The 14,951-nt window shown below is 40.2% G+C and overlaps 1 protein-coding gene and 1 long non-coding RNA gene across 4 annotated transcripts in view; one reads left to right on the top strand and one right to left on the bottom strand.

Moving 5' to 3' along the window:
- The window catches only part of SNX10 (sorting nexin 10), a 35,959-nt gene extending 23,768 nt beyond the window's left edge, over nt 1-12,191 (top strand). For 2 of the 3 annotated variants that reach the window (XM_074862271.1, XM_074862282.1), the window contains exons 4-7: nt 206-306; nt 1,276-1,374; nt 9,350-9,565; nt 10,006-12,191. In XM_074862271.1, coding sequence (XP_074718372.1) covers nt 206-306; nt 1,276-1,374; nt 9,350-9,565; nt 10,006-10,084 — 495 coding nt within the window. In that variant the 3' untranslated portion in view covers nt 10,085-12,191. Of the gene's footprint in view, nt 1-205; nt 307-1,275; nt 1,375-9,349; nt 9,566-10,005 lie in introns of those variants that run through there. The other variant, XM_074862291.1, reaches the window with a different exon arrangement.
- LOC141940788 (uncharacterized) lies at nt 9,192-13,938 on the bottom strand. Its single transcript, XR_012628118.1, has 2 exons — nt 13,881-13,938; nt 9,192-9,507 (listed from the first exon to the last, which is right to left on the bottom strand). It is a non-coding gene; the product is annotated as an uncharacterized LOC141940788 (long non-coding RNA).
- Between the last annotated feature and the right edge of the window lie 1,013 nt (nt 13,939-14,951).

The raw sequence follows: 14,951 nt of genomic DNA, 5'->3' as shown, positions 1-14,951 counted from the left end.
AAAAGCGATGAAAAATATTTCCCTGAGAAGCACTAGAAACTGTCACCAGTCCTGTCTGAGATAAAGCACAGTCCTTCACCTAAACTGAATTAATGTCAAGCTTTCCATTGGTGTCTCAGGGATTAGCGTCTTGTGTTTTTAATACCATGCCTGCACTTTAGCTTAAGCTCATTTACAAAGTAAAATGTTTTTTATTTCCCAACAGACAAACAGCATGTGCTTTACAAGGAAAACATCCTGTGTTAGACGACGCTTTCGAGAATTTGTTTGGCTTCGGCAGAGGCTTCAGAGCAATGCAGTGCTTATGTGAGCAACTTTATGGCTATTTAATAATCTGTCAATCATGGAAGGGGAGGATTGTTTCATCTTAATTCTGAGAATTACAGAAATCAGAGCTGAAAAGTGTCCTGTGTTTCTGGGGTTGTTTAGTTTGGAGAAGAGGAGGCTGAGGGGAGAACTCATCGCCCTCTACAACTACCTGAAAGTAGGTTGCAGAGAGCTGGGGATGAGCCTCTTTAACCAAGTAATGAGTGATAAGACAAGAGGGAATGGCCACAAGTTGCGCCAGGGAAGGTTTAGACTGGATATTAGGAAGTATTTCTTTACAGAACGGGTTGTTAGGCGTTGGAATGGGCTGCCCAGGGAGGTGGTGGAGTCCCCATCCCTGGAGGTGTTTAAGAGTCGGGTTGACATGGCACTGAGGGATCTGGTGTAGTTGGAAACTGCCAATGCTACGTTAACGGTTGGACTAGATGATCTTCAAGGTCCTTTCCAACCTAGATGATCCTGTGATTCTGTGAAGTTTATTCTGTACAAGGCATGTTCTCGGCTTTACACCCAGAAGAACTGTATCAGTACAAGAAGGTTTGTACTGATAGCCTTTGTTAGGTGAGCCCTGCTCTAATTTGTAACAGATTTGATCTGCGTTTCCTTTTGCAATGCACAGGCAGCAGAAACAGCAGTCTAGCATAGGTGTATGTACCTCCTCTGCACTTTTAGGATGCACTTAACTTCTGCAAGGACCATAAGAGACCCAGCCAGACATGCATTTAGGCTTAACAAACAGACCAGAAAAATCAAATTAATTTATATTTCCCTTTGAGCTGAGTGAGAAGCCCTCCAGTTTCTCAACCTCGTGTTCCAAATTCAATTTCATGAGCTTCTGGAACATGACCCGTGATTTTTCACATGTTCGGGGTTGGCATTTGCTTAATGCATTTTTCTCTGCTGTTTCAGATTTGGTTTTAACTGTGTATTTGCTTCTTGTTTATAAAGACAGCTACCCGAACTGCCATCTAAAACTCCCTTTTTCAATATGAACAATCCTCATCATGTGGACCATCGCCGGCAGGGTCTGCAAGAATTCCTGGAAAAGTAAGTACAGCCTATCCTAGAGATGTTGGCATTTTTATGATGTCATCAATTTTCTGCTTTAAAATAGCTCATCTCTGGTACTTGAGAGCCCCCGTGTGGTCATCTGTACATGTTACACATCTGGATTTATTTTTTGTTTGCAGAGTCATATTTCATACACGTGACTTCAGCTCTATTGGTTATAAGGCAACTTCAACTGGCACTTTTCCATTGTGTTTCACTGCATTGGTTATAAATAATAGTTTGGGATATATGTCACTTTGCAATTGTGTACTAAGGTTGGGAGATCTTTCACCATGATGTCTATTTCTAGCTTTCAAGAATGAGCTAGATATTCTCATACAAAGAAACAGGCTTCTCTCCCCCTTTATATTCATGGAGAATCGGTGTCTTTGTGAACTAAACCCTCGGGAACCTGGGAAAACTCTGTAGCAAGATCTCCTAACACAGATATTTCCTATACTACCAATTACTTTGTTTACCAGTCCCACTAACATAAACAAGCCGTAGCAGCTGTGACTGTTTTCAGTAAAGCTGCAATCTGTATAAAATCATTCATCAGACTTAGCTAGAGTCTGTCTGACCTGTGTTACAAGGGAGTACTGTGTGAGTTTCAGTACTGCATCCCTCAGTCCTGCTGCTGTAACCACTTTAACTTCTGCAGTGGTGGAGACCCTATTGGTGTAATTTTCTGCTTTCTCTGCCATTCTTGTACCCTGGCACTGCCGGTGTGAGAGCAGGCCACTCACAGCTGCAGGGGCAGGAATTGTGCATACGTTTGCAAGCTCTCTTTAGCCACTGCACAGGGTAAGGGCATGGTAAAACACTGTAAGGAGAGACTATTTATTTTCTTTCAGTATTAATGTTTCCATGAATCAGAACTACATAAGCAAAGGAAAAAAGCAAATAATTCAAGTAGGCTTTAAGCCTTGTGGTCAGTGGGTAGAGGAATATTGGACCCACTATTTTTCCAGTCAGTGTATTATAAGCCTCCCTAACAGACAATAAATAATTGGTCCTGAGGTATATTTGTTATGCTTAACAGCTGAAGGCAGGGAGAGCTAACTGCTGCAGGAACAATATTCTATATACAGTTATATAGGATCTGTTGCTGGATAGCAAATAAATACTGATTGAAGGCATGTGAGAGAGGAAAGGGAAAGCAGAAAGGATCAGGTTTTTTTCTGCACCTCAGGAAACAAGGGTGATGAAATAGACTGACAGTGCTTCTAGAGGCAATAATATTAATGGTTATATGAAGGTTGTGGTAGTTCAGGTCTCAGGGTCTGAGCAGTTCTAGCTTAGCTGTGCTGCCCCATGGAGTAGTGCATTTCCAAAATCACTCTTATTTTAAGGTGGCAAAGAGGACAATCTGGTAACCAGGTATTTCAGCATCAAAAATATTTGCAACCGTTGTCTCTGCTTCAGAAGGCAAAACAGAGAGGTAGATTCTCTTAAAACACATCCTCACTCTCCAGTTTTGGAGATGTGTGTAGCTTCAATGGGTACTGACAGCAGAAAATGACAGCATGTGGAGCATTTTACCTTGCTGCTGTTTGTCCAGGAATGGGCAAAGAGGCATCTCTGTAACGTAATGATTTAAGTGTTTGAACTTGGATGCTGTTTAGAAGGGTGTCAGCTTTCTCTCAGCCCTAGGGAATAGTTGGAGGGAGTTTTCAGAGATAGAGTTCTGTTGTGGGGAATTGGCTGGGCACCTGCTGCACTGTACCATTGCCCTCTGCTGGCTGGCACCTCTGTGCTGCTGCTGCTTACAGAAGGGATCTTTTTACTGGCTCAGCTAGGCTGCCATGATGCCTTTTTTCTTTTTTTTTTTTTTTTTATGAGTCTGAACCAAAAGTTATGATTTCTTTCTCTAAAATTGAATTTGTGGGACTCATTAACAAGCGACTTTACTAAAGCTCTAGATCTGGATGCTACATGATCTGTAGTGTGGCAATGCCAGGGGAAGCAGGACCTCCCTGGTATATTAGAAAGGGGGTGGGAAGGGAGCCAGAAAGTAGTTGCATGGGGTGGCGTAACCCAGAACTGCAAAGCCAAGTGCTCCATTCACCCCAACAATGATGGCAGTCACTGTGTACAAGCTCACAGCCTCACTGGTGTTCCTTTATGGCAGTGGGATGAAACAGGATTCAAATCTATGTGGACCTGTAAAGGGAGAGGTTCACAGGTAACATTTTTCAAATGCCTGCATGTGATGCAGGAACCCGAACTCCTCTCTGCACTCAGTGCCTTGTGAGATTACCAGGATCCAAGCCATCTCTGAAATGGAGTTTAGATCTTTCACAGTCTCAGTTTGTGCCCTGTGCCCGTTGTTGTGTGAACAGGTTGCTGTAGTGTCTAACAGGGCAGGAGCCACATGCCCGAGGAGTAAGGATTGAGCAGCTGGAAGGTCCCTGGTACTCAGCTCCCGGCCCTGGGAGCACCTCCATATTGCCTATATGTGGATGGCTATGGAATGCTCTTGTCCTCGTTCGCGTGTCACTCCAAAATGAGTTAGCACGGGGCAAGGTGCACACTAAGAGCCTTTGTGAAGCCCTTCCATGCTAAGCACAGTAGCGTGAGAATTAGGCCAACAGCTGGAAACTAAAGCAAAGCACTAGAGTTTGGTGAAATCTGGAAACAGGTGTCCCGTTTTGATTTGGCTTTACTGCACAAATGCAGGGTAAGGTCTGCTTGTCTTATAGGTTATTATCTCTGAGTGATGAAGAGCTGTAAAGCTCACTTCTTTTCTGGGCATAATTTAATATTTCAGGAGGCCATTTGCATTAACGGAAGTCAGCTAGCCCTTTTTCAATTATGAATTACTTTGTAAGAATAAGGAAAATTATGTGTTTTTCCTGGTAAGTGTCCTCATCCTTTGAGGATGTCTGTAAATTCACAAGAAAAGCTTATTCTTAAATTAGAGGTCAAAATTAAAACATTAGCTTATAATATTAGGTTCTGTAAGATCATCTTTGCTTCCATCCCTTTGTAGCTGCACAGGTTTAACTTATTAGAAAACTAATTAACAAAACCATTTTAAATGAGGTTGGGTTCAATCACTGGCTTTTTTTTTTTTTTTTAATTGAATACAGTTGGATCCCAAAAAATTATGTGGTTTAGAAAAAAGGATTAGTCTTCAATTACTTTTCAAACATGCAGTTTATGATAGGGTTGAAGACATACTGGGAGTTTTGGGAAATGCAGCGCTTGGGTCCCCAGGAGATGAAGGGCATCCACAGCATTGCTGCGGCTCGTGTGGTGCTGGAGCAAGCAAGCCACCCAAAACTCGGCTGCCTAAGGCAGAGCCATTCCCTGGAGGTGTCTGGGGTTTTGGCCTTCTCCTCACACCTCCTTACCTTACCACCGCAGTCTCACAGGCAGGAGCTGGTGCAGGGTTGGAGGACTCTCCCAGGGGTGTCTCCACTGGGTGCTCTCTCAGGGATGTGGAAAGTGGGAGACTGGCTCCAAGAGGGATGGATGCCTGCTTGCTGGGGCTCAGGCGGGAGCACTGGCAGCTGTGGGGCAGGTGGGATCTCCTCAGGTGAGTGGTGGCTTCCTCTTTCCAACGGAGCCTTGCTAGTATTTCCTATCGAGTGAGTGACATGAATAATGCCTAGCAGGCGCATGTCGCTCAAGCCTTTCCTAAACGTACACATTATCAGATGCCCAACAGTTGCTTCACAGTTGTTTGCTATCAATAACATTTCCTCCCTTCTAAAAAATGAAGGAGGAAACACAGTCGGCTTTTTAAAGAGGAAACTGGGGCTTTGTTTGCTGTGGGCTGGGGTGAGGGGCTGGGTGCTCAATAGAGGGCACCACAGCACAGGCTGTCATCTCCTGCCTCTCAACTCCTGGTTTTTTCCTTCATCGTGTGCTCATGATATGATGTAAATGGGCAGAATAAATTTGTCGAAAACAAAATCAGAGTGTTAACCTTCCACACACATGCAAGTGTGCATCTGTCATTGTATTAGGTTACAGTAGATACAGGAAATCTTTAGTTAGGATTAAGTTGTACTGTTCAGCCATATGTTGTTCTCCTCCAGCAGAACAGTGTATAATATACCTAATAAAATCATGTTGAAGAAAACCAGATTTTGGACCTTGTCCAGATAAGACAAAACATATGTTTTGTCTTTTGTAAATGTTCTTGCCGTAACATGGGGAAGGAGAAATACTCCTTATATAGTATCCAGCATTTCCTCAAAAAAGACATTATTTCTTCTGTTTGTGAAATTATGTTTTTTGGCCCTGCTTTTTTAAAGATCCAGAGATCATGAGTATTTACTGAAATCTTACAAACAAAGATTCACATGGCCGTGAATAAAAAATGATTTTATTATCTCTAATTCAAATGTAGAGCCTTATCCTGCAGCCCCCTTAATCACATGAGTAGTCATTATGTATGTGAGCAATCTGGCCGAGAGGAGTGAGATCTCTGACAAGTAATGACTACTGATGGGATCAAGACTTGTAGAATTTAGCCTTTCGTTCTTATTCCAGGCGTGCACAGAAAGTCTGTTGTTCTCTTAAATATGCCCAGTCAGTTTATAGGAATTATCACCGTGAGCCATGACTCTTCCATTAGTGTGACGGCATCAAGAGCTGATTTACATCGCTGTAGCTGCAGCTTTGCACTGACACTGGCTGTAATAAAACTGTTGGAGAAGCACCGGGAGTGCTACTGGTTGTGTTCAAACTGCGCACGCGTTCAGCCTCTGCTAAGACATCCAAGTATTAATATTATGACACTCCGCCTTTCCTCTTGCCTTTTTAATTTGATAGGTGATGTTTTGTAATTTTGATTTTTTGTAAAGTCCTTGGAGCCAAACCTATTTTTTTAGATGTATGACCCTTCATACAGTGAGTCCCCAGGACAGCAAAAGCCCTGGAGAGCAACTGATATACCAGCACTTAATACTACTAGTAACATCTGGTGACAAATGTATGGTTATTTCCTTGAAGAAGGAGTATTTTGAACAGGAAAGAATAATGCTTATGGATAGCACAATTTATTTTTCATTTTGATTGCTTGAAGGATGCAATTAAAAAGCAATCTAACCTGTTGGTTCAGATGGGGGGGGAAACAAAAGTTATTTTTTAATTAAAAGAAGGAAGAAATGCTTCAAGGGTATGGCTGGGTGAGAGGTGTTCATATATTTGCTTTCAGGATGGTTTTAAATGGTTTGCAAAATGCATTGAGTGTTTGGTCCTTTCCCCCATTGTAAACACATGCACACACACACACACATATATATACACACACATATACATATATGCGTGTGTGATTAGCTTTACGAACATCTTTTCATTTCTTTGCCTTGGTTTCTCTTCACTCCTTTCACCTCCAGATGGCACTATGAAGCAGAAAAGAAAATTACTGTGAAATAATGAGTCCAATGTAAAGTAAAATTGGAAATTGAATTATAGCTGCAGAAAAAGGACAGTAGCCTTGAGGTCCTGATCAGTCTGTACTCTTATCACTTTTGTTTGCTGTTCCATGTGTTAGGTTACTGGCGAGTTAATAACAGTGCTTTAGCAGTTCAAGGCTTAGCAGAATTGTACTGGACATGAAATAAAGCTAAAATGAATTTGTGTCCAATATCATTGACATTAGTGCTCATTACTTCTCTGGTGTAATGCCTCAAACCATCTAAAATCAATTTTAAAGATTACCCATTATTTTATAAAGAAAATAAAATACATTTCAAACAGCAACAGAGCTGTAAGTGTAGTGTAATCTCATGAACAGTTAGTTATTTGTGTTTTCGCTGGTTGGCAGGAAACTTTTGAAGGTACGGCAAGAGGAAAATCCGTGAAACTAAATGCCATCCACAGAATTTAATGTCTTGGCTTTTTGCTGGGTTACTTGGTATTAGACACGCAAATGTTAGAATTGCAGAAATGTGCATCCCCTCATTGTGCTCGTAAGCCTGGGAAAAACAGTCACTCTAGTTACTATAAAGTGAACTTCAGCATGCTGGTTTTTGTTTTTTGTTTTTTTAAGAGGAAGAAAAGAGGAAGCAGACAATTTACTCCCCCAATTGCATAAACTATAAATGTGGATTCATTGTGTGGAATGATACCTTTTCTTTTACTTTTTGTTGCAATGTTTGTCTTTGTTTGGAATGTATGTTTATCAAGACTCAAGGTTGGAATCCTCTTTTAGTGGCCGCTGAATGATGGTTTTTCAAACTATATTTACGAAGCTGTTGCTGTCAAGGTGTGTAGACATGTAGATTCTGTGTTTTGATTAATTTTTTACACAGCATTTGCTAGCTGCTTTTAGACTACAAAGAAGTTTTTCTGTATTTTTATACACTGCGTGCATTGATTTTACAGATGTTTATTTGCTATGTTTGTTTTTAAGTAAAATTGTGAGAATTTAGATCGGATTAGAAAGGCTTTCTCTAGGTATGAAAGTCTGCTTATTTTGAATTTCAGTGAAATCTGGTCCTTCTGAGACTGAATTTCAAACGCACCTGGTAAATCATTAGGGTCATTGCAGACATTTCCTCATTGGAAGGTGTCAAAGTCTGAGTTTTTGGTTGAGTCTGCGTGTGTGTTTACCTAGGCAAATGAAATGTGCATGTACACAAATACCCTGCATTTTCAGTTAGGTATCTTATTACTTATTTTGATTTGACAGATTTTTTTTTTTTTTTTATAGGCTTAGATGAAGCTAGAAATCCTTTAGTGTATTTGCTAAATGTTATTGTAATGTTGGCCACTTTAGAGAACAGATTTCATAATGTGTTTGTATTTTAAAACCCTACAGTCCAAACACACCATTAATCTTATTTGAGAAAAGGAACTAATCAGTTATATTTTTCATTTTAGTCAGAGTACCTATAGAATGCAATATTTCTTTCTGCTCTTACTAGTTCTTACATTGATGTCATCTCTTGTTTCCTATTGCATAGCAATGACTTTTTTTGTAACCTAAATGGGTAGAAATAGGTAAATATTGACTCTTTAACAGTTGCGATTTGTTTAAAGATATTTTAATAATTTTCTATGGAGCACTGTTTGGCATGGTCATAGGCTCTGATGACTTTATTAAATGAGTAAAATTACATTTACATATAAAAATCTCTTGTTAATCGTTCTAGGATTTGTTTATTAAAGATTCCTTCTTTAGAGAAATGTTGCAGCAAAGTTGCATTTTTTTTTTTTTTCCAAAATAGTGATGATGATCCTCAATTCTCAGTCCTTGTAAAAGTATCTCTACAACTTTCTGTGTTACTGGAATGTGTTGTATTTTGTTTACTCTCACTTGATGTAAGTAAGTACTCCGTGCTAAATTTATTGAAGACTTAATTTAAAATACATATAAACCAAAGATTAAACTAGACTTCTGAAAAACTGTTTACAAGTAAATTTAAGTCAGTGTTCAGTTTTAGCATTTTCATTCTAGCTTAAACACACACGTATTTGTAAAAGCGTAAATGATTTTGCCTAGTGTTGGCTCTGTTGTTAACAGGTATTTCAAAGTCCTGACACTGCATGTGTATGAAGTCCTCTGTCTCTCTACACACTTCTTTCCCCCACCAAAGAAATTGGCAACTTGTAATTTTTAGAAAAGCTTATCTATTAAAAAAAAAAAAGTTCTCAAATGGAGACCAAATTTTCATAAAAGTATATGCCTCCAACTGCCTAAAAATCATTAATTGATCCATGTGGTAATAACAGATGGTTAAATGGAAGAAATGTCCTTGAAGTTATTCTAATAGCAGATGTGCCTAACTATTAGCTTCATGTTTTTACTCACCTAAAATTCCAAATAATGTAATAAGAAAGTAACACACACCTAATCATTTTAATATGTTCATTACCTTCTGTTACTGATTTAGGGTTCATCTGAAAATTCAAAAGCAGGACATCATTTAGAATTTGTTCTGGTAAAATACTTTAGAATATACGTATGTATGTGCATCTGTATAAAAACATTTGACTTTTCTTCTTTTTTCAGAATCCTACAAGATGCGTTATTGCTTTCAGACAGTAGGCTTCACCTCTTCTTACAGACTCAGCTAAGCCCAGAAGATATGGAGGCTTGTGTATCTGGACAGACCAAATACTCTGTTGCTGATGCAATTCATAAGTTCGCCTCTTTAAACAGACGTTTTCCTATAGAAGATGAAGAGAGAAAAAAAGATAAAAATGATGCGGACTCTGATTCAGAGAGGTGATTTCTGTATTTCCTTACTTTCTGAGATTATATATACATACATACACATGCACATGCTTCACTTTTTTTGTTGATGTAATACTAAGATAATGAAAAAATTAATTGACTGAGATTTTATTGAGCTGTGACAGCTCATCATAGAAGTCTTCACACACACCTCCACACTGAATTAATGAATGCAGTAGAAATTCAATTATCTGCATTCTGATTATGTGAATTTCATTTAGTCAGACTTGAATTATTCGCGTTTAAATTATCTTGCTAAAAAAATATCCAACTGCACTCCAAATGGCTAATTAAAAGTCCAAATTTCCTGTCTCTCTTTGTGACTGGAGATAATTAAAGTTCTCCTCTGTTACTCAGGCTTTGAGTGTGTTGTGAAAACCAATTTCCTCCTTTTATTTTTTTTTTTTTCCCCCCTCTCCCCTCTTCTGCAGTTCATCCTCCGGGCTCGGACCTAGTGATGACAGCATTTCATGTGGATGTAAAGCAAGCCCAGCTTCTGAAGAATCATGAAAAATCATTCCTGTGTTGCTATCTTAAGGACAGTACAAAGCAGTTTCTGCTCTCTTTACGTGTACCACGTAAACACAGCTGGCTGGTAACACGTACCTAAAAGACACGTTGTCGATACAACCACATGTCCTCACAAAATTTTCAAAACAGACCTTGATACTATTTCTTGGTTGATTTATTATGTACATTGCTTCAGGTCTACTTGCTACCTATTACTTTTAGGTTTTTGTGACTATTTAAAATCTCAGTATTGGGTAAGTCATGCTCTGCTGACATACGTGGCAGTTCAAATATTTCCCTTAGTGAGTGCATGTCTTGGATCTGAAAAATAAAGATAACTTAATTCCTCAGCCTAAAAGTTGGTATATCATATCAAATATATTCAAAGCATCTTTTTGTAATTAGCATCAGAGAAGTTTCATCTTTAGAAGTCATTTGACATTGGTGATGAAATTACATACCCCACAAGGTATTCACTTTTTAAAGTAGCTCAGCAACATCAGCAAAACAACATTTGTACAAACTATATGCTGCTGACAATTTGAGATATAAATATATCTTCCTCTGGTCTTTCTGTAATGTTTATGGAAAGCTTGGGTTTATCATGTATAAGAACTGAAGGCCAAAATTCTTGGGCATGGTTGCTTAGAAGTTAGAAATATTAATAAAAATGACATAATTTCTAGGTTTGCTGGAGATTCTCACTTCCCAGGGAATTACAGATACTTGTTCCCAGTGAAAATGCTGGATGAGGTCCATCGAAACCAATGGCTGAATTTTGCATTGACCTCGCTAGGGCCAGGATTTCACCCAGCATGTTTAACTTTAGGCACTTATATTTGAAGATGCCGGGAGAGATGTTTTAGTTCAGCAGTTTAAATGGAGAGTATCTCCCTCTCCGAGATGACGATAATCACATAGCTATAACACGCTGTACGGACGTGGACCTCCCCACTCTTTGGGAGTAACAGGAGCTGCTGATTTCATTGTGGCTGTAGTTAACACGTTGGAATATTGACTTTTTCACAAACAAAAGGCAAGCTTGAACACAACTTTGTAACCACCAACACTTATTTTGATTAAATGTCAGTTTTGCTCTTTATTGTTAACAGCAGCTGTGTAGTGTCTTGTCCCAGATTCTGTCAAAGGAATATGTTTCACTGTGGTGTTGTATTTATATTTGACATTTAACTGCTATTAAAAAGAGCTAGGGGGTCTGATCACCCTAGCAAAGCTCCCATTAACTTCAGTGCTGTAGTTACCAGCCTAGAAATGGAGAGAGATATATATGTAATTTTTTTTTTTTTAAATAATTCTGTGGATACTTTCAAAGAAGGAGCATTTCAAACCTGTGAATTGCAGAAACAATAGATTATTAAATGGCCAGCTAATAAAGGGTAGCATAGGCATGTGTGGGCATGCTTTTTTAAAGCATCCAGCTGGGAATCTGTGTAATTTTAGAAACATGTTTCAATAGCCTGAGGATAACATCTCTTAGGTAACTACTTTAAGCCACTGTATTTTGTTGATGGTAGCACTTTTATAAGATAAATATCCATGTTTCTTTTTGCTTGATCTTACTGAATTGCACAAATGTATCTATTCACCTTCTCAGCTTGTGAGTTAGCAGCAATGCTGTTTTAATGTAAAAGTGATAACATTTAATTAAAGCAACAAGTTATCACTAAAAGTAACTTAAAAAAAATAGCTGTTATTGCCAGGCAGAGATTTTGATTACTTGACTTTTTTTTTTAAGATGGCACATTACAAGAAAAGTTGTTTAGCAAATTTATTTAAAAGATGGGGAAAATAAAAAAACAAGAACTGGAATAATGTCTGAGAAATATATTAATGTTTTTATTTAATGCAGTGTCAGGGTAGTGGGTTTTTTTTTTTTAAAAGATTGAGCTAAAACTGTTGAAGCACTTCACAATTCTGGCCTTCTAACACATCCTCAATATTTGGTGAAAATTACAGAAATACAAGGTTTGGAGAGCCTTTGTGGCTATTTTTTATTTTTTATTTTTTAATTCTAAGAGCTTATCTGTATGCCAGTGAGTGTTTTCCAAATGATTGTGTTTCTGAAATAAATACTTGTTTTCTAATAGTTCTATTGTATTCTGTTATTTTCTTCGTCACCCTGTTCAGAAACTCTAAGACTACTGTAACAGAACTTTCTTCCCAGCTTTGACAGAAATTTGTTTAAATATTTATCTTTTGAATGTTGTTTGTGTAGCTAGTATTACTGAAATTTTTCTTAATTAAAGGGGAGGGAAAAGTATGCTCTAGTATGTCTTTTTTTGTATCAGCTGTACATAACTGCATGTAAATGCTTTAAGACATTTTGTGTCATTTGGAACATTAAATATAACTGTTACAAATTTAAATGTAAAAAAATTTTTTTTTTTTTCATGTATTGTGTGACTTTAATGATTTGGTGATTTTTCAACACTGTCATATATTTTGATCAGTTGATCCCTTGTATTTTGATTCTCATTTTTTAGCTTTGAATAATGATACTTCCTGCTAGTTTTTTTAAACAGGCTAATATCCAGTTTATAGTATCATCCAATTACTTATTGCTAATTTATATGTAATTGCAATAATTCTGCACTCAAAAGCTTCGCTTTATCTTTTGCTTAGAACTTTATATTCTCCTTTTTATGATTTCTTAAAAGCTTTTAAGTAATTAAATAAAACAAGTTGCTACTTTCTATCTTGTGTTTAAACCTGACTGTAAGGTTTCCTTTATTTCAGTATCAATATCCTAATCACTTTATGACCATGTGTAATCTCTCTTCAACTATTTTTGTAATATGTATATATATATTTATACACACTGTTATGGTTGGGTTTGTTGTTATTGTTTTCGTCAAAAATGTGAAGAAGTGAAAAAAGTCATATGTGATATCAATTTCTAAAACATGTAACTTCAGAATATTGTAAACTAGTATTATGCAACCTGTTACTTACAGTGGCACTGAAATACACTTTTAAGAAAGATGAGATTGTCACTTGAAATGAAAATTTTAATTTAAATAGCAATGTAGTTTTATAAGCATTGAGGAAATTTATAGCCTTAAATGCTCTGCTGTATAACATTGCACATTTTTTTTTTTTTTTGACGTGATCTATTGAAATTTTTTCCAGAGCAATATTTAAGTTATGTAACTACACAGTGTTTGTGACTTGCTCTGTTGTAAAATACCCGGTACACGTAAAGTCAGTGTGTTCAGCTGTGAGAAGAATAAAACTTGTATCTTTCTGTGTAGTCTCCCTGTAATTACAGGAGTAGGCGCAGTGCTAATGCCCAGAGAGTTTGCCCCACGGGCTTTTTACAAGGCTGCAAAAATGTAAATCGTTATTCCAAATATCGGGTTCTTTTCAGGAAAGGCCTAAAATGCTTTAGAAAAGACACAATGATGTTAAAAATACACTGTAGTGTGTTAAATCCCTTCTCTGCCTTCTGGAATAAAACCGCCTTAGAAAAATAATTCCAGTGACGTTTTAAAACAGAAATCAAACTTGCTCCTGGGGCCTCGTTCATTCGCGACTCCCCCCTCGCCCACCCGTATGTGTCTGCGTGCCCTGTCACGCAGGGGCTGGCGAGCGCCCGGTGCCCGACAGTGGCCGTTCCCGCGGGCTGCCGCGCTTCGCCGCCGCTGGAAGCGGCGAGCGCGGAGGAGGGCTTAAAAAAAAAAAAAAAAAGAGGGGGAACAAAAAAAAAAAGCCGGTTCCCCGCGCACCGTCCCCTCCTGGCCCTGCCGCCGGCCGCGGAGCGGGGTGAGACTCTTACCTGGGGTCGCCGTTCCCCTCCGCTCCACCCGGCCCGGCCCGGCAGGGGCTCCCGCCGCCGCACCCCCACCCCCCCCCACCCCCCCCCGGCGTACGGCTCGGGCGGCGGTGCGCGCGTACGCGCGCACCGCCGCCCGAGCCGTGCGCGGGGGGGGCGGCTGTCAGGGAGCGAATCCGCCCGGCCGTGATCCGGTAACTCGTAGCAACCGCAGCCCATGGCAACGGCGGGGGGGAGCGCGGCCGCCCGCGCTCCCGCCGCGCTCCCTCCCCATCTCCTCGTGGGGGCGGTGCGGAGACCGGCTCCGTGCCCCCACCCCCTCCCGGTAACCCGTTGTTGCCCCCCTACCCGCCCCCGCCCTTCCCCGGTTTCCCTCCGCCCGCCGCCCGCGCCGCGCCGCCAGGGGGCGCTGTGGGTCAGCGAGAAGCGCGTAGCCGGGCGGGGCGGGGCGCGGCGGCCGCCCCCGCGCGGTTCATCTCCGCGGCGTTCCGCGGGCGTTCCAACGTGTTTTTCGCCGATTTCTCGTTTGTTTTGTTTTTTGTTTTTCCCCCCATCCCCAAAGCCTGTCCCGTAGCCCCGCGGCTCCGCGACCAGGCAAAACAAGGAGGCGCCCACCGCGCTGGGGGGTGGGGCTCAGCCGGGAAGTGGGGGGCTGCACCTGCCTCCCCGCAGGGAAGCCCCCGCCGCCCCCCCCCGGCACCGGCCCCCACGGCACGGCAGCGCCGGGCTCCGCAGTGTTAAAAAATATTATATATATATATATTATTTTTTTAAATACATATTTTTAATTTTTTTTAAAATACAAAAGCAATTAGGGGCCAGCGCAAAGCCGAGGCGTGACATTTACCAGCTTCCGTGGCAGGCAGGCTGCACTTAAATGGAGGCCTTTCTGCGGAACAACAAGAGCCAAAAGGCCTTGTGTCACCCAGTTATGTAAGACACAATCTCGCCTGAAAATGCACAATGAATCGGGAAGGATTTATGTAATTAATTGACCAGTCTTAACCTGTTATCGTGATGTAAGGAATTTGGAACTCATTAATTTGGGCCCTGACAGATTTCATATTAGAGCTG

This window comes from Strix uralensis, chromosome 1 (assembly GCF_047716275.1).
Source record: "Strix uralensis isolate ZFMK-TIS-50842 chromosome 1, bStrUra1, whole genome shotgun sequence".
NCBI classification, from domain to species: domain Eukaryota; kingdom Metazoa; phylum Chordata; class Aves; order Strigiformes; family Strigidae; genus Strix; species Strix uralensis.
The sequence above is the reverse complement of the archived record's forward strand: the minus strand, read 5'-3'. Positions and strand labels throughout refer to the sequence as shown.